Genomic DNA, 25,632 nt, shown 5'->3' with positions numbered 1-25,632 from the left:
ATACCGGTTCATGCATGTTCCTTTGGGATGGGGAATGGTCATCTGGAAATTGAGGCCGGAACGTGATGAAGAAAAGGAATGCACTGTCGCATGAAGCATGAGCCTAAACATGAACAAGAAATGAATAGTCTGTCTGTCTATGATATCTTTATTATCTTTATATATCTAATCGTTCAGAGCCCACGTGATCGTAGGTTCCTAAGAGGTAAAACGCTGGAAAATCCAATAGAAAAGGAGAAATGGAAATTTCTAAGTAATAAAAAAAATTCACAGCTCCCCTCCTACGGCCATCTGCTATAGCCGTCGGCTGCTCTGCGTTCCTCGGCGTGCTCGAGCCTCGACTCTTGCCCAACTGCACCACCGTTTTCTTCAACCTCGTGCTCCATTGCCGCTCCGCTTAGCTTTTGTTTGTTTTTTATTCTCATCATGAATTCTAGCTTCAAAAGTAAAAACAAAGGATTATAGTATAAAAGTTTATTTTTACAATTCACAAGTTAAGTTATACTATAAAATCTCATGATCCATAATGTGATAGAAAAAATTTTACATAGATTTTATAGATTGAACTGGATTCTCAATCTAAAACTAAAACAAATAGGCCCGATTTTTCTTTAAGGGCCTGTTTGGATCCCCTGATTTTTGGGCTGAATTGGATTTTGATTCTTGGGAATGCTTGTTTGGCTCCACTGTGGAATTGGAAATCAACATTCCAACCCATACCAAAACCCAAACGGTGGCCTACGCCTGATTCCTATGGTAAAAAAATGGAAAACGCAATTCCACTAGCCTCCAAATCGAGCCCTCTCGTCCCCGACTCTTGACGCTTCTCCTCCATCTCTATGTGTTCCCCACTGCCATCGACCACCCCCTGCTGCCACCGATCGCTCCCCACCGTCGCCGAGAGTTCACATACTACCAAAGGTACCTTCCTTTCCTTCTCCTTCTCCTCCTCCTTCTTCCCTCAACTCGTAGCGCAATTCAATCTGGATGACATAGTGGATGGACAGCGACACCAGCAGCATCACCACCACCACGATGATGATGATACTTGATGACATGCCCGCCATGCTCCCGCTCCCGGCCGCACTCCCCTGGACCGACCGTCGCCACCCCCGTCGTTCGTCGGCCACGGCACCATGAGCACCCTCCGCTCCGGCTGCATCAGTGGCGGCGGGGATGGTAGTAGAAGCCATCAACTTCTCCTGTCCGATCTCCTCCTGCTCTCTCTTGCTGGTGCGGTGGCAAGGCAAAGAGTGATAGTGTTGTGCTGCTCTCTCTGCTGGTGTAACTAGATATGGAGAAGTTCTTCAGGATTTGTAGCATATCTAATCCTTGAGGTAGCAGATTTGTAAAATATCTAATTACCAGATCTAATTGATTAAACCATCACAGGATTTGTAGCATATATAACTGTCGGTGTATCAGGAATCAGGGGTCCCTGAGTCCCGAGGCCAGGCCAGCCGCCCGCCACGTGTCACCATCCTGCGAGGTCCCTCCTGCGGGATGAGGAAAATCTAAGTTCCGGGAGAAGGTGCTTGGGGCCACAGCCTCTGGTCCCCGAGCACCCCAGTTCCCCGATGACCCGCAGAGTCCAAGTACCGGGAAGAAAGTGCTCGGGAGGTGCCCGCTCGCCCCCGAGTACCCTAGTCCCCCGATGGTCAGAAGAGCTAAGTACCGGGAGAGAGTGTTCGGGGGTGCACGTGGCAGCCCCCGAGCACTCGGTTCCCCGAAGGTTCTACAAAAGTGCTCGGGAGAGAGTGCTCGGGGTTGCACGTGGCAGCCCCCGAGCGCTCGGTTCCCCGAAGGTTCGTGCAAAGGCGCTCGGGAGAGGGTGCTCGGGGTTGCACGTGGCAGCCCCCGAGCACTCGGTTCCCCGAAGGTTCGCGCGAGAGTACCCGATGCCCCGACGACCCAGAAGGGCCCCCGAGGGGCCCGCCGACGAGGTGTCAACCAGCCAAAGGTCCAAGGCCACATTTAATGGGCATGCGCGGCCTGACATCCTGACATCCTGACATCCCCAACTGCTCCCGCCGCAGTGTCAGTCCCTGTCATACTTTGGCAGAGGGGCGTGGGGCCATTAATTGCACGGGTCCCGTCCCGTATCATCCGGTGTATCTCGGGATAACGTTGTCAGGATCAAAGCGTTCCGCCTGCCACCCTGCCCTGGCAGAGAAACAAGACAGGGTGGACGCACCGGGTGCCTCTGTGGCCGCCCGGTGGGCCCTCTCAACGGCGCCCGGCGCCAGGGCGTCCACAGTGACGGGTGGTCGGACGCGCGCCGCATTTTTCCACCGCCCCTGTCACTTCGCCCAGAGGAAATGATGACGCCTTTCTCAGTCGTGGCGTCTTGGAACTTGTGCCCCTTCTTTCCCGTTTGGGGTATGTCTTGGCCGGCGAGTGCATAAAAGGATGGGCATACAGAAAGAAGAGCACGATCGAAAACATCACGGAGAGAGACGAAGAAAGACAAAGACACCGGATTGACTCGGAGCAATCGACCGTGCCACACTTAGACGAAGAACACCGCAAGCAAGCTTGAGCAGAGCTAGAACAATGGAGCCTCAAGCTCTCAGTTAGACAATATATTCTTGTAACCAGACATATCCTTGAGGGATCCCCCTCAGGGAAGGATATTGCATCCACACAGGAGTAGGGTATTACGCTCCCGTGCGGCCCGAACCTGTCTAAACTCCGGTGCATTTATTTCTCCCTGCACTAGGTCGATCATCCCCCACCACCGGCCGTTGCATTTATTTCCACTTCCATTTATTTCTCCGGCGAACTCATTCAGGATCATCCCCCTGACCGAATCTCTAAAAAAGGGTCTCTCGGGATCCGTGCGATAGGAGTTCACCCTCCGACAATAACTGATTAGATAGCCAATCATATCTATTGATAGGTTTGAGCTACTCTTGACCTGTCAGATGCTAAAATATGATGGATTTTTCTATGGCTGTGAACAAGACTAAAGAAATTTGCTTGCAGGTTACAACTTATGTTGTTCAGTCGTAATTAACTAGTGTTGTGTTATTAGTACTTCTCTTGTGCTAAATGGATGTTTAGATTATTAGGGAATGTTGTTTTTCTTTCGTTTTTAGTTTGTGTGTGGAATCAGGACTAGAAATTTGGCTCCTTGTCAATGCCAGTGATAGAATCGTTAACCATCTAATTGTTTACTTTCTGGATGCAGGACTCGCCACTTTTCAGCTTCATCAATAGTATGTCTCTATCTCCTCCATCTTCACTTCTCTTCAGAAATGAAGTTGTTTTGTTACAAGCTTTTAGACAATCATTCAATTACTGCAGAGCAGAATGAATTTGTTTTGCTACTGTTGTCCACATCACAGTAAATTAATTTCTTCCGCCTCTTCATTATGCAATTGTCTGGGGTAGTCCTTTGTATCTAGTTAACTGGCTATAGTGATGAGGACATCCCTTCCAATGGAACAATCATGCCTATTGCACAGCATGGGCCAATGACTCGAGCTCGAGCACATTGACTTAATTATCAGGTAAAGTAGTTTCTAGCTGTCCATACAAGTTCTTCTTCGAATTTGATGCTACTAAAGTCATGTGATGTTTTTCTTAACTAGATAGGAGCAGGAGTAACCAAGAGCAAGTTCGGACCGCTCGTTCGTCTCACTGGACAATGCCATTTTGAATCAGCCATAACTCTTGACTCCGGAGGATGGTGAAGGCTCATGGGTATTTGATGGAGAGATCTCCTCGTCTACTTTTAGATGGATCCAACCTCACCATCAAATTTCATAGAAACTGTTCAGAATTGGTCAACGAATGTTCAGACCATATGTTCGGACGCTCTAGCTATGGGCCTTGAGCCTTGTATCCAGTAGAGCCCATGTGGGCGCATCCTAAGTTAGGGTTTGCACCTCCTGGTGGTTTTCTACCTATAAATATCACCAGCAGCCACCACTTTGAACTTGGGTTTTTGTTTTAGACTAAGATAGCTTCTGCTTCTTACTTGTAAACGCGTGTGTCGGCTAGACCACCCGATTTACTTGAGTCAGAACCCCACCTTGGTGTAACAGATTGAATCCTGCGGCTAGATTTGTGAGTTATTCGCTTGTTCATTTTGTTCTTGCTTGTTCGTTGATTGCTAGCAGGTTCAAGGTTGTTCTTGGCACGTCAAGAACAGCAACAATCCAGAGTTGGTGTACCTGTTGCTAAGGCGCAGCGCTCCTGTGGTCGTTGTAGTCGGACTGCCAACGTTGACTCTTCCCCAAATCCAAGTGTTCCCAGTTCTCATCGAAAGATCAGGAACCCCCATCTACATCAAGTGGTACCGGAGCTCAAGGTTGTTCGGTGAGAGATCTTGCTTTTACCTACAATCCAGAAAAACCCCAAAAATAGGTTAGTTCCGAGTTTCAAAACAAGTTGAGCCTTTGCTGTTCTGCTTAGTCCTTTGGTTGTTGAGTTTTTGGACTGCATCGTTGTGTCAAGTGATGGTTCTTAGTGTCTAATCCTTTAGAGTTTTGAGTTTTGTTCACATCACCATCACCACCAAATCCGCCGTCACCACAAACACCCACCGATTCAGATTTGTGGTTCGACTCGAGTAGTCTTTCGAGCACCTTTCCAACTTGGTGGACTGATTTGAGAAGTCTCTTGTGTAGCACTTAGATTTAGAGTCATTCATGAATAGTTGATCCGAGGGTTCTTATTTCAGAGAAAGAGTTCTTCTTTTTATCTTTTTTGCCCCCTAGCCAAAAATGTGTATGTTGTGAGTTGCTTGTTTTTTTTAAGTAGCCTATGTAAAGTTCGAGGATTTTGGGACCCCTGCAAAAAAATGAAAAAAAAAGAAGGGGGAGAAGGGACTAAATTTGTTGTCTTCTATTTGTGCTCAACTTTGGTGACCTTGTGTGATTACCCTTGTGTCTAGGCTCGTATCTCTAGCACGGTTTAGCCTAGGACCAGCACAGTACCATCGTTGAGCGCTTATTCAACTTGCTTTGACTAATGTGGTTCTAGTTGTTCCTTGATTCTTACTTGCAGCCACCTATAGCTCCACATATTTGATTACCACATCACGGGTTATGCTTGTGATCGGCATTGACACACTCCATGATTGTTTCTATTCTTGCTGGTTGTCTACACCGTCTGCAAAACGTGGTGAGAACTTGTAAGAACTCAGTTGCACGAGATTGAGAGAAATGGAATCTGCCATCACCTAGTCCCATTAGTTGATAGGCCATATCTTCTTGTGAATTTTTTTTGCTATTTACTAACCATGTCAGAAGGTGTGGATGGTCCTCCACCACATTCAACATGTACGAGGGGTATCACACAACGCTTTGAGTGCAAAGTGAGGCTGCACGCTAAAGGCCTCAATGAGGATGTTCGTGTAACCAATGACCGCCTTGGTCAGTTGGAGGCAACCCAGATTGACACAAACGCCAAGCTCTCATTGATGAAGAACTCCCTTGGAGTTATCAACACCACTCTTGCAAGTATTCTGAGCCGCCATGAGAGGATGGACCAGTCCAGTCATGACGATTCAGCCCAATGCTACAACAATAGCCACAACACCTTGGGCAACGCCGCAAGTGAGGATGAAGTCGAATATTCTGCAGACACCGAGCTTGAGAACAAGGTAAATGGTCATCTACATCGATAGGAGTGCCGCAACCGCCATGGCATGGGTGCTCACCCACCACGGCGAGAGGTATGTGATACTGATGATTCTTTAGGTAAGATCAAGTTCACCGTACCCTCTTTTTATGGGAAGTATGATCTAGATGCATACCTTACTTGGGAACTAGCTGTTGATCCTAAGTTTTCTTGTTATGACTTTCCTGAGAACAAACATGTTAGGGCTGCTACCAGTGAGTTTACCGATTTTTCTTCTATTTGGTGGAGTGAGTATCGTCGCACGAATCCAAATAATACTCCACAAACCTAAGATGCTTTGAAAAGGGTCATGCAGGCTAGATTTTTGCCTTCATATCATGCACGTGATTTATTACATAAATTGCAGCAATTAAGATAGGACAACAAATCTGTAGAATAATATTATCAAGCATTGCAACCCGAGATGCTTCGTTGTGGGTTGGTAGAAAACGAGGACGCTGCTATGGCTAGATTCATGGGTGGTTTGAACCGAGAAATTCATGACATTTTAGCCTATAAAGAGTACAATTTTGTCACTCATTTATTTCATCTTGCTTGTAAAGCTGAAAAGAAAGTGCAGGAATATCGAGCAAGAACGTGAATTAACATTCATGTAGGTCATGCTAGCTCTTGGACACCATCCATTGCTGTTGTTTCATCAACTTGAGTAGCTGCACCATCTTCCTCGAGCAATAAGCCACATCTTTTTGCATCAAATTCAGCACCATATACACCTGAAGCATCAAAAGGGAGCAGCGGCTGCACCTGCTAAGAGTTCCTCATCCGTTGCATCTTCAGGAAGAACACGAGACATTCAATGCCTACAATGCAAGGGGTACGATCGTGTGCGCAAGGACTATCCAAGAAACGTGTGCTAATTGTGCGGCCAGATGGTGGGTACTCTTCTACTGGTGATTTGGATGAAGATACATATACTTTGCTTGCGGTTAGTGGTTAGTAATGCCTTTTGGTTTAACTAATGCATCCAACACTTTTATGAGATTAATGAATGAAGTTTTGCGTGCTTTCATTGGTAGATTCATGGTGGTTTATTTTGATGATATCATGATATATAGCAAATCTTTAGAGGAACATCTTGATCACTTGTGTACTGTTTTTGATGCTTTGCACACTGCACGATTATTTGGTAACCTTGAGAAGTACACCTTTGGCACAGATCGAGTCTCTTTTCTTGGCTATATTGTTACACCATAGGGAATTGAAGTTGATCAAGCCAAGGTTGAAGCAATATACAGCTGGTCAATCCCAGAAATGGTCACACAAGTGCGCAGGTTTTTAGGACTCACTGGATTCTATCGCTGCTTTGTGAAGGATTTTAGCATCCTTGTTGCCCTGCTGCATGAGCTTACTAAGAAGGGTGTGCCATTCACTTGGGGCAACGCACAAGAGAACGCCTTCCACACACTGAAAGATAAGTTAACACATGCACCTTTGCTCCAACTTCCTAATTTTAATAAGACTTTTGAACTTGAATGCGATGCTAGTGGAATTAGATTAGGAGGTGTTTTCAAGAGGAAAAATATGTAGCATAATTCAGTGAGAAGTTGAGTGGACCTAGTCTAAACTATTCTACTTATGACAAGGAACCATATGCTCTAGTTCAGACTTTAGAGACATGGCAACATTATTTATGGTCCAAAGAATTTGTTATCCATTCTAATCATGAATCTTTGAAACACATTCGAAGTCAAGCAAAATTGAACCGTTGACATGCTAAGTGGGTTGAGTTCATAGAGTCTTTCCATTATGTTATCAAACACAAAAAGGGGAAGTATAATCTTATTGTTGATGCTTTGTCTAGACGTTACACCATGCTTTCACAACTTGACTTCAAAAAATTTGGCCTAAAAACAATTAAAGAACAATATGCCCATGATGATGATTTTAAGGATGTTTTGTTGAATTGTAAAGAGGGAAACACTTGGAACAAATTCATCTTCACTGACGGGTTTGTGTTTAGAGCTAACAGTTTGTGCATTCTAGCTAGCTCCATTCGTTTGTTGTTGTTACAAGAAGCACACGGAGGTGGGCTGATGGGACACTTTGGCGTGAAGAAGATGGAGAACATCCTCGCTAATCATTTCTTTTGGCCCAAGATGAGAAGAGATGTGGAGCGTTTCATTACTCGTTGCACGATATGCCAAAAAGCTAAGTCACGGCTGAATCCTCAAGGTTTGTATATGCCTCTACGTGTTCCTTGTGCGTCTTGGGAGGATATTTCTATGGACTTTGTTTTAGGATTGCCGAGAACAAAGAAGGGGAGGGATAGCGTCTTTGTTGTGGTGTACATATTTTTTAAAATGGCACATTTCATACCTTGCCACAAAAGTGATGATGCTACACATGTTGCTGATTTGTTCTGTCGTGAGGTTGTTCGCTTGCATGGAGTACCAAACACCATAGTTTCTGATCGTGACACAAAATTCCTTTGTGGGCTAAGTTGGGAACTAAACTTTTATTTTCAACTACTTGTCATCCCTAAACTGATGGACAAACTGAGGTTGTGAATAGAACTTTATCTACCATGCTTAGAGCTATTTTGAAAAGGAACATAAAGATGTGGGAAGAATGCTTGCCTCATGTTGAGTTTGCTTATAATCATTCACAACATTCTACTACTAAGATGTGCCCTTTTGAGGTTGTTTATGGCTTTGTACCTTGTGCCCCTTTTGATATGTCGCCTCTGCCAACTTCGGAGAGATTGTATTTTTATGCTAAACAACATGCTAAACTGATGTTACAAATGCAAGAAACCACCAAAGAAAACATAGAGCGCATGAATGCCGAGTATAAGTTTGCTAGTAGTAAAGGAAAGAAACATGTCACTTTTGAACCTAGCGATTTGGTTTGGCTACATTTGAGAAAGGATAGGTTTCCTTAATTGAGAGTCACACTAGCTAATGGTCCCTTCAAAGTGCTAGAAAGGATTAATGATAATGCATACAAAGTTGAGTTGTCTGCAGATTTGAGGGTCAGTCCCATATTTAATATTGCAGATTTGAAACCATACTTGGGAGAAAAGGATGAGCTTGAGTCGAGGACGACTCAAATGCAAAAAGGGAGGATGATGAGGACATCCCTTCCAATGGAACAACCACGCCTAGTGCACAGCATGGGCCAATGACTCGAGCTCAAGCACGTCGACTTAATTATTAGGAAAAGTCATTTCTAGCTGTTCATACAAGTTCTTCTCCGAATTGCATGCTACTAAAGTCTTGTGATGTTTTTCTTGTGCTTTGAAACTTGGGAGAAGAACTAGATGGGAGCAGGAGTAACCAAGAGCAAGTTCGGACCGCTGGTTCGGACCACTGGACAACGCCATTTTGAATCAGCCATAACTTTTGACTCCGGAGGATGGTGGAGGCTCATGAGTATTTGATGGAAAGATCTCCCCGTCTACTTTCAGATGGATCTGACCTCACCATAAAATTCCACAGAAGTTGTTCGGAATAGGCCAAAGAATTTTTGGACCATATGTTCGGACCCTCCAGCTATTGGCCTTGAGCCTTGTATCCAGTAGAGCCCATGTGGGTGCATCCTAAGTTAGGGTTTGCACCTCCTGGTAGTTTGCTACCTATAAATACCACCATCAGCCACCACATTTTTGTTTTAGACTAAGATAGCTTCTGCTTCTTACTTGTAAACGCGTATGTCGACTAGACCACCCGATTTACTCGAATTAGAACCCCACCTTAGTGTAACAGATTGAATCCCGCAGCTAGATTTGTGAGTTATCCGCTTGTTCATCTTGTTCTTACTTGTTCATCGATTGCTAGCAAGTTCAAGATTGTTCTTGGCACGACAAGAACAACAATAATCCGGAGTTGGTGTACCGGTTGCTAAGGTGCAATGCCCATGTGATCGTTGTAGTCGGACCACCAACGTTGACTCCTCCCCAAATTGAAGTTATCCCACCTCTCATCGAAAGATTGGGAACCCCTGTCTACATCATATAGGTTGGCTCTGAATTGGAGTTCCAATCAGTGGTCAGTTTGTAACTTTCTTTTTTTGCATTCTCCCTATTTCAGCTGGAGCCGTTGTCTTTGCATGTAAATCACTTTTAGCAAATTAGTTCTTAGGTTTGTCCCAGAGACTGTCATAGGTGTTGCTCTTGGATGTCAGATTGTACACCTCTTGTAAAAATTTGCGAAACTATATTTCGCAATATTGAGAAAAACAAAATAGAAGGTGTCGAAGTCGAATAAACTTGTAAGGCTATTACTTTTCACTGATACCTTTCATTTGTTTGATAAAATTGTCAAATTGAGTTTCAGTTAGTGGGCAAGTTGACTTCTTTTGCCTGATTCTCAACTATTTCAACTGGATTGGTTGTTTCTATTTGAAATTGAATCACTTAGAAAGTTGGCTCCCAGGTTCGTCCCCATGGCTCTACATAGTTCTTTCAATATAACTAGAATGTTGCAACATAAAAAAGTTATGAATTGCTTCTAATGCACACATATTTAAGTCTTTCTTGGCACTTCCAATGGATAAGAGGAAAAATTGACTTTTGAAGCAACTTAAGAAATTATTGTCTTGAAAACTCTGCTATATTCGTGATATGTAGGCCTTTAAATCAGATTGTGATTGTGATTGTGATTGTTTTTTAACAAGATTGTGAACTGTTATTTGTCATTTAAATTGCCAACAAATTGTGAGTTATTTTTTAACTCCACTATATTTGTGAACTATTATTGTGAACTCCACTACATTTGTTATTTTGGTATAATCAGATTGTGCTTTGCTTGTTTGGATCCCTAGATTGTTATCTTGTACCTGATTGTTGTTTGGTACAATCTGTTTTTGAATTTGATTGTGCTTTGCCTGTTTGTCAGCATGCCCATCCAGTGTTGCATTACAACATATGCAGATATAGACTATGTTCACAGCTTTGACATTATGTTGCATTACAACTGTCTATCTAGTGTCATCTCGGACTTGGGTCATGTCTACATATTTTCTTTCTTTTATAATAGTGTTGTTTCAAATACTTGTGTTGCAATGGATGACTAGATTACTCATCCAACAGAGCACACTGCACTAGATGATATTATCCCTTGTGTTAAACCTGCTACTGCGAATGAATCCCTATATAGAAGCAGTTAAGTCACCCTCCAACTAGTGAATCACGAGGTGATCACCAACGTGTCAAATAGAAACTTCCCTCCAGTGGACACTATTAAAGATAGCTTAGACATCTCGTTAGAGTGTGATGTCACTTTAGAGGGCAATCACTGCTATGGGAGAGCATATTTGTTTGTTTTTATATAAAAAAGAAAATAATTTGTAATTCCTTATTTAAACATCCAAATAGTATTTGTAATTTGATTCTTAGAAAAAAAATTATATGTACATCCAAAAAAGAAAATAGATTTCAATCAAATTCTAGACAATTCAATTCTATTTTAGAATCTGAATTAAATGTAATTGATAGAATCACTTTCAATTCTAGGGATCCAAACAGGCCTTAAATGGAACTTCCAAAATACGTATGAATCTCACCACCAAATCCCTGAGAATTCCCGTTTCAAAAAAAGAATTCCATGAGAATTCCAATTTCTAACAAGGCTAAATGACCAATGAATTCCAATTTACCCGCACAAATACTGATACGGGAGAAAATCCAGAAGAAAAAAAAAACAATCCTCTGGTTGGCCCAATCAAATTGCAGGCATCGGCGCCATCCCACACCCACCCGGTCCAGGCCCGCCCAATGCCACCGCTGCCATCCACGGCCGCGGCCACGGCGGCGGCGACGGCACCGCAGCAGCTGGAGTCCCTCCTCCCGCGCCTGGCCACGCTCTCCCACTACAAGCAGTTCCACGCGAGCCTCCTCGCCTCGGGCCACCTCCATTCCCACCCCTCCCTCCGAGCCCGCTTCCTCGACCGCCTCGCGCTCTCGTCACACCCCGCCGCGCTGCCGCACGCGCTCCTCCTCCTCCGCTCCCTCCCGTCCCCCGCCACTAACGACCTCAACGCCGTGCTACGCGGCCTCGCCGCCTCCCCGCACCCCGCTCGCTCCCTCCTCCTCCTCGCCGGACGCCTCCTCCCCGCTCCGCCCCAGCCGCGCCCCCGCCTTGACGCGCTGTCCCTCTCCTTCGCCCTCAAGGCCACAGCCCGATGCTCCGATGCGGCCGCTACGGTCCAGCTCCACGCGCTCCTCATCCGCCTCGGTGTGGCTGCCGACGTCCGCCTGATGACCACGCTGCTCGACTCCTACGCAAAGTGCGGCGGCCTCGCGTCCGCGCGTAAGGTGTTTGATGAAATGTCCGTACGGGATGTGGCCACATGGAATGCGCTGCTCGCGGGGCTGGCGCAAGGGACGGAGCCGAACCTCGCGCTCAGGCTGTTCCACAGGCTGGCAGGGAGCTTCAGGGGGTTGCCGCCAAGGGAGGAGCCGAATGAGGTGACCATTGTTGCGGCGCTTTCTGCTTGTGCGCAGATTGGAGCATTACAGGATGGGTTGGGTGTGCATGAGTTTGCTCGTACACTTGGCGTGGAAGACAACGTTCGTGTCTGCAATGCACTTATTGACATGTACTCCAAGTGTGGGTCGCTGAGCCGGGCACTAGAAGTGTTCTATTCCATCAAGCTAGAAGACCGCACACTTGTGTCCTACAATGCCACAATACAGGCACTTTCGATGCATGGGCACGGGGCTGATGCACTGAGGTTGTTTGATGAAATGCCGACATGGATTGAGCCAGATGAAGTAACTTACCTTGCCGTCTTATGTGGATGCAACCATGCTGGGCTTGTAGATGATGGGCACAGGGTTTTTAATGCCATGCGGGTTCCTCCAAATGTGAAGCACTATGGCACCATTGTGGACCTCCTTGGTCGTGCAGGCCGCCTTGCTGAGGCATATGACACAGTTATGTCTATGCCATTTCCAGCAGATATTGTCCTCTGGCAGACACTTCTTGGTGCTGCCAAAATGCATGGGGATGTTGAGCTCGCAGAGTTGGCTGCGACGAAGCTCGCTGAACTTGGTTCCAACGTTGATGGTGACTATGTGCTCCTCTCCAACGTATATGCATCCAAGTCCCGGTGGGCAGATGTTGATCGAGTCCGTGACACCATGCGAAGCAACGATGTGAGGAAAGTCCCTGGCTTCAGCTACACAGAAATAGATGGTGTAATGCATAAGTTTATTAATGGTGACAAAGAGCACCCGAGGTGGCGGGAAATATACAGAGCACTAGATGACATTCGGTCAAGAATTAGTGAGCTGGGATATGAGCCGGAAACGAACAATGTGTTACATGACATTGGGGAGGAGGAGAAGCAGTATGCATTGTGCTACCATAGCGAGAAGCTGGCAATTGCATTTGGGTTAATTGCTACACCACCTGGGGAGACCCTTCGAGTGATCAAGAATCTCCGAATCTGTGGGGACTGTCATGTGGTGGCAAAACTTATCTCTAAAGCCTATGGTCGGGTGATCATCATTCGAGATAGGGCGAGGTTCCACCGATTTGAAGACGGACAGTGTTCCTGCAGCGATTACTGGTAAAATGCTGGCACACTGAGTCTTCTACAGACCTATCATATGGGGCCACATCATTTCAAGTCTGAAGCGTGGATTACGATGGATACGAGCCAAGCTCTGAATCTTGACCATGTGACTAGTCAGGCTCACCACATCAAAAGGGTTTGAACAGATTTAAGCCCATCTTACTTGCACAAACTCCTGGGATCTGTCATTTTGAGAAGCATTTTGGAAGTGAAACCCATAATCTTTGCACTAGCTTGGAATCAAAGTTTCCCAATTACTGCTAACAAGATGTTCTTTTAGGATCGCAATCACAGCTGTACAGAGATATCCTATGATTAGGGAATAAAATAATATCTCTAACATGCCTGTGGTTCACAGCCCTACAAGGTGTGTGATAACAAAAAATTATTGCGTCTAGAACTGTATCATTTTTTCACATATATTAGATAAACTATTACAATAAAGGAGGTCAACGCTTCTAACCTGACAATGTATTAGCCAAATGTATTGGTGGTAGATATGAGATTTCCTATGCAAAGTGGAGGTATCATTGTAGTTTGAAAGTTTGATGTTCTTATCTTTGAATCATCCTTCAGATTCAAGGATGTGCAGGGAACATTGCAGATATCTTCTTTTCGTATCTCCTTGTCATATTTCCTATTTATTTTCCAACAGCATTCGGTATGCACTTAAGAGTAAATATCCTAAATATCCTTATCTTCCAAGTGCTTACAGATTGTCATTTTCATACTTGGAATCATGATATTTGCACTACTTGTTAGGTGCTGGAAATACTGTTCACACGTGGTACTGTAGTGTCACGCGGTACGTAGCACGAGATTGGTTAGAGATAAGATTAGTCAGATTGGTTTGTTAGTTTGAATTAGATTCATTTAGAGAATTATATTCGAGATCTGTTAGTTTAAATCGAATAAGAGTTAGAGATAAGTTAGAGATGCAAATCAGCACGTCGGGCAGTGCAACAACCACGTTGCCACTAGGGATCATCACCGACGTCGATCACAATGTGCTTACTGCTGATGGCGACATCTGCCAGGAGTTCAACATCGAGCCACGGCACCAACAACGACAACATCCATGTCTCGCTCGTGTTCCTGCCCTTGGCGATCACGCCCATGGCAGTCGCAGCGACAACGCCCATGGAGCCCTTGCTGATCTCCACGACGCTGCCTTTTGCCATCGTCAAGTAGAGAGGGCAATGCTCATCAGATGCTAGACAGTATGTCCCAACCAGGACAATGGCAACATCCATGACAATGGGACTTAATGATAGTTAGAGAATAAGATTACAATCTGTTAGTTTAAATCAAATAAAAGTTAGAGATAAGTTAGAGTTGGATTTAAATTATGATTTTGTAGGCCAATTGACCAGCTATATATACACGGCGTCAGCTGTGATTAAGAAATTAATCAAGCAAGAGAAATTAATCTAGTTCTCAGTCCCCTTCTCCTATGTCTTTCCTATAATTTGAAGTCTTCTCAATCTATAGTCTAATCTCTCTTCTAGTAGCCGCCGTCACCCGGCTATCCTCTCGGCTGTATTTACCCTAACAGTTCTCTAGGTCTACTGTCACATAAAGAAACAATATGCTAACTGGATGACTAGTCCAATTGCAAGGTGCTGATGGCGAAGCAATTCATGTCGTATCATTGTCTGCATGGGAAATTACCTTAGGAAACATGGGATACCAAAATTATAATAAAGCACTGTTAACAAATTTATAGTTTTATTTGTCATGTGAAATAGGATTGAGTCCATGCTTTATGGTAAATAAATGAACATTATCATGCATCTGAGTTTTGTAGGTACTATAAAAGCATCATCAATTAAGTACTCAACTAGAAAGTTATTTCTGCCAAATTGTGTAGTACTAAATTGCAGAATTGCTGACTTACTGTGTGATGGGTTCATCTATGCAGATTCAGATAGTGTTTGGAAGATTGAAGTTTGTTAGAAATGGCACCGGAGAAAAATGCAGAATTGCAGCTGCCCAACGTTGTCAAAGAAGGGACCAAAGGAGCAAGAAATGAAAGATGTAGCAGAGAACGACCATACTTTGTAAACATTCAATATTGAGAGTTCTTGCATTAGTTTAGTGCTTACAGAAGATGTATCTTATGTTTCTAGACTACACTTATTGGAAACAGTTGTATGTTTGAAAGATAATTTTCTCTGCTTCATGGAAGAGAGCAGGAAGCATGTTAGTTGAGACTTGAGGGTATCTAAGTTAGAGGATAATGCTCCTATGCCTCGTATACAAGCTGCGCTGTGTAAGAAGTTCGAGTTCATTGTTCTGCAATCTCTGTATTCTTAAAGAATCTTTCTCCTAGTTAATTCATTCGTGTAAATTATAAGTGTTTCTGTTGAAGTACTTCCAATCATTTCACTTGACTGCTGATTGCATTGTGGACTATCCATATATACTTTGTAAGTTACCCATTAATTTGGCACTTGTCAATCAACCTCTCTTCCATCTTGATGCAAATTTCTGAGGTGATGATGAAAAAATAACTGTTAAGGAAAATATTGTGTTGACCAAACCTTTCACAGTGGAGGAAGTTAAAGCTGCTGTCATCTTTATGGACAAAAATACAGCTCCTGGGCTTGACCACTTACCTATTGAGTTCTACCAACAATGCTGGGACATCATTGAGCTAGATCTCATGAATTTGTTCCATGCTTTTTATGAACATGAATTAGACATCTGCAGACTAAATTATGGGACCATTACTCTCCTTCCAAAACTAAAAGAGGCTAATAAAATTCAACAATATAGACCCATTTGCCTCCTAAATGTCAGTTATAAGATATTCACTAAGGTGCTGACCTTGAGACTCGAAAAATGCATGCACAGGTTGATTGACAAGTGTCAGAATGCATTTATCTAGGACAGAAATATAATAGAGGGGATTATGTGTCTTCATGAGATCCTGTATGACACTAGAATAAAAAAGAAGAAAGGCTTGATGCTGAAACTTGACTTTGAAAAAGCGTATGATAAGGTCAATTGGGAGTTCCTCTTCAGTTATCTTGAACAAAGGGGGTTCAGTGAGAAGTGGTGCAAATGGATGAGAGCAATTGTAACTTATGGCACCCTTTGTGTTAAAGTTAATGGAAACTTGGGGCCTTATTTTCAGAGCAAAAAAGGTGTTAGGTAAGGGGATCCTTTATCCCCCTTCCTTTTCAATATAGATGCTGATACACTTGCTAAAATGATTGCTATGGCCAAACAAAATCACCTCATTAAGGGTTTGATTCCTAATTATATTGAGGATGGGGTAGCTATTCTGCAATATGCGGATGACACTATAATTCTCTTGAAAGACAATGAAGGAATGACAATTAACTTGAAGTTGCTCCTTTACAATTATGAAGCTATGTCTGGCCTCAAAATTAATTTTCAAAAAGTGAAGTTCTCATGATAGGCCCAGAGGAGGAAAAAAAGCAATTTTATGCTGAAATATTCAACTGTGTCACTGGTGAGTAGCCTATTAAGTATCTGGGAGTCCTAGTTTCTAGTAGTAGACTCCTTGTGTCACACTGGCTTCTCTTGGATGAAAAATTAGTTAAAAGACTTGATGGTTGGCAGGGTAGCTCTCTGTCCCTTGGTGGCAGAACCACCCTGGTTAATTCTAGCCTAAGCAGTGTGCCCATTTACCATATGTCCATGTACCTCCTTCCTAAAACTATTCATGAGAAAATGGATAAAACTAGGAAAAAGTTCTTTTGGCAAGGAGGCAGGACTAAAAAAAAGATATCATCTGGTTAAGTGGTATAAAGTGTGTAGTCCAAAAATAAAAGGGGGTTTGGGTATACAGAATCTAAGAAAGCTTAATACCAGCTTGCTTTGAAAATAGTGGTGGAAACTGGAGAGTGATAATGGTATGTGGCAACAGATTGTGAAAAAAAAGTACATCACAGATAAATGCATCTCCCAAATAAAACTAAACCCTAAGTATTCCCCTGTGTGGAATGACTTACTAAAGGTGAAGCACCTGACTTGGTCGGCAGAAAAATGAAAATTGGGAATGGTGAAAAAACTGATTTTTGGAGAGATGCATGGTGTGGTGAAGTTTCCTTCATTGATAAGTTTAGAGAACTTTTCGAGATATGTAATGACCAAAATTTGTCTGTAACTGCTGCTGCAAATAAACATTGGAATTTTTCATATAGAAGATGGCTTAATGAAGGGCTTCAATGCCAACTGAGAAGGATGAGGGATGTTCTGATGACACGTGCTCTGTCCCATGAGGAGGACATGCCTATTTGGCTTTGGGGAAGGGCTGGAAAGTTTTCTGTGAGGTCAATATACAATCACTTATGCAGGACCCAGGTTGGCTTGCATAATAGCATAATTTGGAAAGCAAAGATCCCTCTAAAAATTAAAATATTCATGTGGTTGGTGTATCAAAATGACATCCTTACCAAAGATAACCTTATTAGAAGGAAATGGACAGGGAACCCAACTTGTATGTTCTGTTATGAGTCTGAGAGCATCAAACATTTGTTCTTTGGGTGCTCAATAGCTAGGTATATTTTGGAGTTTGATTGGTTCGGTCATTGGGGCTAACTGCCGCTTAGAAAATTTTGAGCAATACTTTCTTTAGGTCAAGCATTTCCTCCCTGGTGGGGAATCTATTTATATGATGAGCTTAGCTGCTGTTGTATGGGCCATCTGGAGAATGAGGAATACCTCGATAAAAAACATATTCGATCTCCTACTGAGATCATGTGTTGTACTTGTTCTTTTCTTCGCTATTGGGCAGGTCTACATGATGGTCAGCACAAAGTTGTGTTGGAGGCGGAGCGCAGACCCTGCAGGAAACGGCGCTTTTCTTCCACCCCAAGAAGCAAGACGACTCCACTATGGCGGCCAGAGGACAGAGAACAGAGAATGTCACAAACGATGCTGTCATCGAGAGCAGCTAATGGGTTGGCGTGGAGAGTAGGAGGGTCTCTGGAGGTTTCAGCTCCTTGGCATGAAGGCTTTTGTTTCAGCTCCTTGGCGTGATGGCTTTTGTGTAGTCTGTAGCTGGTCCTTTGTTTGGCGCCGTTGTTTGATCACTGTTGCTTTTATTTTCTTCTCGATGCGGCTGATGTGGTTTGAAGGCAGCCCTAGGTGCTATGTTAGTATTGATGTTCGCTCTATCTTTGAACTTAGTTTGTTTTGCTGTAATTATCCTGGGCCAGGGGAAGAGGTAGGTTATAATTTCGTTACCTATGCGTAATGAAATTGGGGTTAACCCTGGAAAAAATTTGGTACTTTTTCCTTGCAATTGCATCCATGGTGCAGAGTCACTCTTTGTTTACTGTCCACAGTTCCCATGAAAAAAGAAGCAAAACGAGGGTTCAGATAAAACCCCGCAATCACATGTGTGCTACTATGAGGCGCGCCATCGGTAGAGGAGAGTAGTAGTTAGCTGGTTAAATAATAAAAACACAGAAGAGGAACTTTTCTGTAAATAAGAACATTCTAAATTGATTGTGCAAGCATAAGACTGTGTAAGTACAATAATTCCGCTCGTATCGAAGGATCCAATTTGTTTCAATGTCACTGACCTTTCAAAACGGCATAATCGATTGAGGTTCGACATACGAAGTAAGCTAAAACACCAAGTTTGATTGATACAATTAATGGAGCCGACTAATACACAGTCGTGCATGCATTAATCTGTCTGCATTCGCATCCTGATTAGAAAAAGCACTCGATTAAGAGGCCACTTTTTCTAGCCAACCTGCATGCCTGTTCAGTACACGCGAAGCGCGTGGCAACACTGGGCCCATGTGTTTTCCACGCACGAAATTTCAGCCTTATCGCCCATTGTTGTGCCTATTTGAAGAATTGTATCACACAAAAAGGCATAAAAAATATAAAGAAGAAGAATCAGATACTCCCATCTATCCGACAAAAATAAACTAAACAGTTGGAAAAAAAATACATATGTTCTACCCCAGTTCACCCACCTACATAAGCATTTTTGTTAAAATTATGTAACATCCTACTTCCCTAAAGTTTACAACTTTTTTTAAAATTTAACATTAGTAAGTAACTTCACCAGTAGAGTAGTTTAAAATATATTTTTATAAACAAACAAGCAACCTAGATTACTGTTTCTTATGTATTACATGCTGAATTTTGCTAGGATCCAAGTAAATATATTAGAATTCTTTTTTTTTCTTTGGTGTTTTGAGTGAAAAATATTTTGAAAAGATTTTTACAAAATTCAATAATGAATAAGTTAATAATTTGAATTTTTTAAATTCAAAATCCTTGAGTTCATCATTTATTCAAATCTTTATCATACCTGATCATTCTCTAGTTCAACTCAAATCTTATCCAAATTCTTGTTTAAAGTCCATCTTTGCTTTTTCTCAAATCCTATCTAAATTTAAATTCAAATTTTTTATCTGCTTCCATTCTTATTTAAAGTCAGTTTCCCCTCCCTCTATCATCTTCTAGATTCAATCTCCCTCTTCCTGGGCCCAGCCCATCTTTTTCTTATTTTTCGCAGCACGTCCTCCTTTTTCCTTGGGCCGAACCCATCCTACTTTCCCATTCTCCCTCAGCATCTCTATTTTTCCCACCCAGGTCGAGCCTATTTCGCCCGGCCAGACTCCCCACCCTTGGGCCCAAGCCGGCCTCACCCCGTAGCCCAGTTGATTACCCTCTCTCTCTCTCTCTCTCTCTCTCTCTCTCTCTCTCTCTCTCTCTCTCTCTCTCTCTCTCTCTCACGGGCCCCACTGCTTAGGATCGCCTTCTCCCTTGGGAAATCTCCTTCTTCTTTCGCCATCCATGCTAGAGACAAGCTAGGTAAAAGTCTAGCCGTCCGATCTTGATTTCATGATCTAGATTAGAAGACACATACCTCTTCGATTGGATTATATTGTAGCAGTCCGATGTAAGATATGTGATCTAAATGTAATGAAAACCATCCTAGTTAGCATCCACGTCAACAACCACCCTACTGTCCATGTGGTCGTCACGTCACCTATTTAGCTTATGTGTCGGCGCAGTCAGCAGCATCTAGTCGGCGCCACCTCACAACCTCATCTTCTCACCCAGTTTCAGAGTTCAAGATAGCCTCAAATACAAATCTTGATCATACCAAAGTTGTAGCTCATGTCAAGCAATTCGATTTGAACCTTGAAAGTCCCCATTTGGATATTGGAGCTGAGAGTTATGGTCCTCGAACTTAGTGTTGCACAAAAAAGTTTGAGTTCAAACAATTTATCTTGTGACGTATTTTTGGGAATCAAGATGGCGTTTTTAGAAGTTCGAATGAATACCAAAGTTGTAGATCTTTTTGAGTACTACAATATAGAGTCTGATAACATCTAATTTGGATGTCATATGGTGGAAATATCATACTTGAAAGATTGTGTTGTAACCAAGCGATGTGCAACCGGAACCAAACCTGGACCTAGACCTTGCTCGGCTTCGACCCCACCTCGACCTGCTAGCCTGACACCCCTAGCCCTATAAAAGGGACCAGCACGCTCTCCCTACCCCTTCCCGTTCCCCCAAACCCTAGCCACTGTTGTTGCCCTACCCGCATGCTACCGCGCCACGCCACGTTGGCGTCGTGCCAACACGTCGTCGCAAGGTGAGGACCCCGGACCAGCCCCTTCCCCTCCTCCTTTCCATTTTATGGATGCCATTTGTGAGCCCCTAACCGAACCCCCAGCCCTGGCCAAACCCCAATCTGCACCGCCACGGTCATCGCTTGTCGCGGACAACCGCAACGTCATGAATGGCATCGGCATTCCCCGGCGTACCAGAGGTCGGATCGCCATACCCTTTGTCCAGAACATGCCCCATGATGTTTCCCTTGCCCTTACCCACCAGATCGGCTATTAGAGAGCCGCCGCCGCTAGGATCACGATCGTCATGTTCGTTGCTCCAGTCTGGACGAGTTCTACGCATGCAGCGTGGGTTTAGATTGCGTTCCTGGCGAACTGGCACTCCAATCCACGAGTCCTTTGTCCAAGATGTTCCTCTGGTAGTCCTATATATCATCCCAAATCAGTTTGTCCAAAGCTGCAACAGAGCACCCATTGTCGATGTCGCAATGTCTGATGGCCAATGCCTGCACACATCCAGTGCACCAGGAACGTCAGCCGTGTTCCCCAGTGGACCGGAGTTCCAATCACTAATCCCTTCAATTGAGATGTGCCCCTGGTTATCCTCAATAATCCCTAGAAGTAGTTCAGCCAGAAGAGCATCGACGCCGACGATTTTGTGGTCGTTGTGCCGCTTCCCCCATGTTTGGGCGTGTTCAGCGCATGCACCTAGAATGCATATGTGTTCCCTATCAATCCAGCAGCCTTCTCGATGCGCTAAACACCTTGTAGCATGTCCCATCAAGCCCTATATGTGACCCTAGGACTACTTCTTTGTTAGTGCAGCGACACAACCAGAACGTGGTTGCCAACCGCACCATGCATCAGCTGTTACCCATCTTATCTCTGCTTATCGATCTTTCTCTCAGTGGATGATCTATCCAAACCCATGCCATAGCATTGTGTTCCCAGAAATTATGGTTGTTCCTATTCAGACGGTTTCTCAAATTTCATAGCCAATCTTCGGCAACATGCGCATCTTCATCGCTGCATCTCAACGTGACAACGGTTAAACCTGAGAGTAGTCGTCGTTGCTTTGTCGCTACCTCGGAGGACCCCTTCCCAAAACCATACCGCTAAGTTAACCTTTTCACGTTCTACGATATGCTTCCCTCGTTTCGCTGAAATGCCACCGAAGCCCAGCATCGATGTCAGTAGCCACGTGCCCAATCGTCATCTTCGCCGAAACCCGAGCCACTGCCGTCGCTACGTAGAGTCACCAATAGTATCCTTAATCCAAAAGTGCAAACTTCAGCTATTTGATCCATCATGGGCGATTGAGACTAGACCTCAGCATACCCATTCTTTAACCCCAAGTCTGCTCCTGCATAGCATGCCAAGTCAGCGTCACATCATCCTCCTTAGCCTAGTCAGCGAAGTCTAGTCAGTCATATACTTCTTGAACCTTACACAAGATATTATCAGGCCTAATGCAATGATTGCACAATAAAGCTTTTTTCCATAAGAAGATAATTTTGGTATACCAGTCTTTCCTTTTCAGCCTAATCCATCTCCCGAAAGCTCGTTCTCCTTCATCCTAATTCCGATTTAGGTAATTCTTGCGTCTAAATTCTTCTAAAATCATAACCTATTCGACCATAGTGTTTTTAAAGTGTTTTGTAGATGTTTGATATGTTGTTCTTAGTGTTTTCTTTGTGTTATTTGTCGGTAGTTCCCGCGATATTGTTAATGTTCCGAAACCGTTCAAGTGACTTCAAGACCCAGATTTTGACAACACTGATCAACACATTGGAAGATGGTAAGTGTCACTAAACATTCTGATCCTAGCTTTTCAAATGCGATATTTATTTCAAATATGCATGCTCATAATTTGGAATCCCATTTACTTATGTTACCCTGTTCCATATATCCCTTGTCGCTCTAGGTGTCAGTAGTGGTTATGTTGGGTGGCTTATGCTTAGCTTTGCACAAGGGTATGGTTGGGTTGTTGGTTAAACATGATTAATGGTTTATGCAATAATAAGTTGGGAATGCTGGTAATTGTTGTAGCAACTAGGAATATAAGGATGTCGAGCAGAAGGTTAGATGATGATGGTGTGGAAATACACAAGTGTGAGAAAGCACTATGGTTGGTGTTAGTGTCTACTCGGTATCCTAAGGATCGGTTCATGAAATGGGTAACCCCGATTAATAGTTTAACCACGAGGCTTATATGAGTATGACCTGACCAATTAATTAGCAAATCCTCGATATAGTATAAGCTGACGGTGGTGTAGTAAGGAAAGAGTGATTCTTTCTGAAACTACAAGGCGCAAGAGTGGGCTTCTGGGTGGTGCGATGCCACTTTGACAGTTGTGAAACTTTAGTGAACTTATTCTTGTTGGGAGGATGCTTTGTAACGGCCTTGTAATGAAACCTAACCACGCACCTCGAAAGTGTGTAAGTGTTGTGATGACACAGTCATATGGAGATCACGACTCATGGGTAAAGTTGGACGACCTCTGCAGAGTGTAAACTGATATATCAGTCGTGCTTGCGGTTAAGAGTGGTGTGGTCCCTTCACATGATTATTTGGTTTGGTTTGGTTCTGGTGGATCACAATGGTAGAAACTGTGATTCGAGGTTTTGTTGGTTAAGAAGTGGTTGGAACTTTGGATGTGGAGCAAGGTGGTTGGATCCTTGGCTTGGGTTTTAAAGATCTTTCACATAGTAAATAGGTTGCTTTCATAATTGTTTTACTACTAAAATGATATTTATACAAATAAATCCCGAAGTTAAGCTATTCTTGATATTGACCCATATTTCATAGTTTTCCACACTTGATGAGTATTCTATGCATTCACACTTGCTATACCTAAACAATGTTGCTCAGTTAGGGAAGAATTTTTGAAGACTTCGTAGAAGATGGCACGTTCTAGGGTGCGTTCTCCGTTGATTACCTGTAGAGTTGCCCAGTTGAAGATGAAGGCTACGCTTGGTTCCGCTGTAGTGTCTTTGTTGTTTGACTCTCGCTGGTCCTTTTTTAAGATCGAAGGTACATTTAAGTTAAGGATATGTTTCTGTTATTCATTTATGACGTCACTATATATATGAAATTTGATCATAGTATATATATAATTTACATTATATTTGATCTTAAAACCGGGTGTGACAAATTAGTAAGCAAATCAGAATGGAATAGAAGCAAGTTAGAACCCATATGCAAGCAAACTACCATGAATCCAGAGATCATAAAAGCAAATCAAATAAAAAATTGTTTCAAGATAAAACAGTAGAGCTCATGTTTAAGATTGAAAAAAAAAACCAAATTAACATAAGGTTTGCATGTAGCACAACTTAATTCTCAGAAGCACAATTAGGACAGCTGCAAGACAAAATGGAAAAGCAGTTTGATGTATTTTGCTAGGCAAATTTGAAGCCATGTACAGGTAAATTGGTAGATCTGTTTGAGAAAAACAATATGATTTATTTTCTTAGACAATGTTGACACGATACATAGGCAACTTAGTACAAAATGTAAAAGCAACTCGATAGGGAGCCGAGAAGGGAGCAAGAGACTTGGGATTAGTGGATCCTCCAGCATGCACTAGATCAAATAAAACATACACGAAAGCACGATCAAAATTATTTAAATATCAAAATGATTTGGACATGGTTACAAAGTTAAATCCAACCAATGCACTCACCTTCTTGCATGGCCATCGCTGCTCACAAGCTCACCTGCGACATCGCTAGATCGAGTTGCTCACCGCACAAAGCTGAGTTGTTTTGCATGGTGGCCTAATCAAACCATGGTAGCCAAAGTTGAGTTGTTTTGCGCACCGGATGAGCTCCTCCGTCATAATCGAGCTCCTCCCCTTGAAGCTGCAATAGCTTGAGCTCCATCCTTGCCCAAATCAACGTCCTCACCTTGGACATGCGCCAGATCGAACTCCTTCATATGCAAATCGAGTCATGTCATGTCTCAACTAGATTGAGCCCCTCTTCTCCCCGGATTGAGCTCCACTCCACCAGATCTGGACATCCCAAGGGCTACATCGCTGCAGACCCAGTGCTTACCGCTTCCAACGCTGCAGAGCGCGTGCCCTTCTACCTTCAGATTCCAATGGAGAGGGGAACATAGAGGAAATGAGAAGGAACAGGTAAGGAGAGAGAAAACATCAGTGTGTGTGGGTGAGAAACGGATAAGGAGAGAAGGATGCTAGCCTAACATCATATGAATATGAATAGTATTAAAACGTTGTGTGAACGCGTGAGGGTGGTTGGATATCCAGCAGGCGATTGATCGAGCATGTATGCCGCATGACAAAAGCATGCACACTTGAAATTTAGATTTTACCTACAATTAACACTACGCAAGTAAAATTTAATATAGGGGGTGTCAATTGGAAAAAACAATTATTGATCTATCTGGCAGCATGGTAGTTCTACGAAGCTGAAAAAAATGTTCAACCAATTACATAATAAACACACATGTTACATATTTAGATGGCATTCACTTGATATTCACAGTTTGATGAGGCAAATAAAAAATATTTCTCCCTTTTTAGATTTAAATCGCTTGTCAAAAGCACTGTTTACATGAATTCTACTTATTATGGTCAAAATCCGAAAGAGCAATTACATAGGAGGAACCCGAATCCAGCAGCACGTGCAGCAAGGACAAGGATAAAGAACGCAACCCTCAGCAGAGGCAGGCAATCACACCAGGACCAAGGCAAATCACCATCAGAGGAAGAACTCAACCAGAAGAACAACCCCCAAGCAGTAGCAAAACGCGGAGAGGAGAAAGGGGAAGAATAGAAGCTAATGACGACCTCTCCCACGACGCCCACTTCGACCAACTGGAAGAGCCGGCGAGGGGAGCACCATCCACGCAGTG

At 43.4% G+C, this 25,632-nt stretch overlaps 1 protein-coding gene and 1 long non-coding RNA gene across 2 annotated transcripts; one reads left to right on the top strand and one right to left on the bottom strand.

Moving 5' to 3' along the window:
• Positions 1-11,313: 11,313 nt before the first annotated feature.
• LOC133926537 (pentatricopeptide repeat-containing protein OGR1, mitochondrial) lies at positions 11,314-13,631 on the top strand. The gene has a single exon (XM_062372522.1). The coding sequence runs from the start codon at positions 11,363-11,365 to the stop codon at positions 13,163-13,165; it is 1,803 nt and encodes a 600-aa protein (XP_062228506.1). The 5' UTR covers positions 11,314-11,362; the 3' UTR covers positions 13,166-13,631.
• A 4,990-nt stretch (positions 13,632-18,621) lies between these two features.
• LOC133926538 (uncharacterized) lies at positions 18,622-25,362 on the bottom strand. Its single transcript, XR_009911114.1, has 2 exons — positions 23,690-25,362; positions 18,622-18,999 (listed from the first exon to the last, which is right to left on the bottom strand). It is a non-coding gene; the product is annotated as an uncharacterized LOC133926538 (long non-coding RNA).
• Between the last annotated feature and the right edge of the window lie 270 nt (positions 25,363-25,632).

The sequence above is a fragment of the Phragmites australis genome, chromosome 8 (genome assembly GCF_958298935.1).
Source record: "Phragmites australis chromosome 8, lpPhrAust1.1, whole genome shotgun sequence".
NCBI classification, from domain to species: Eukaryota; Viridiplantae; Streptophyta; class Magnoliopsida; order Poales; family Poaceae; genus Phragmites; species Phragmites australis.
This window is presented reverse-complemented; position numbering and strand designations above follow the sequence as displayed.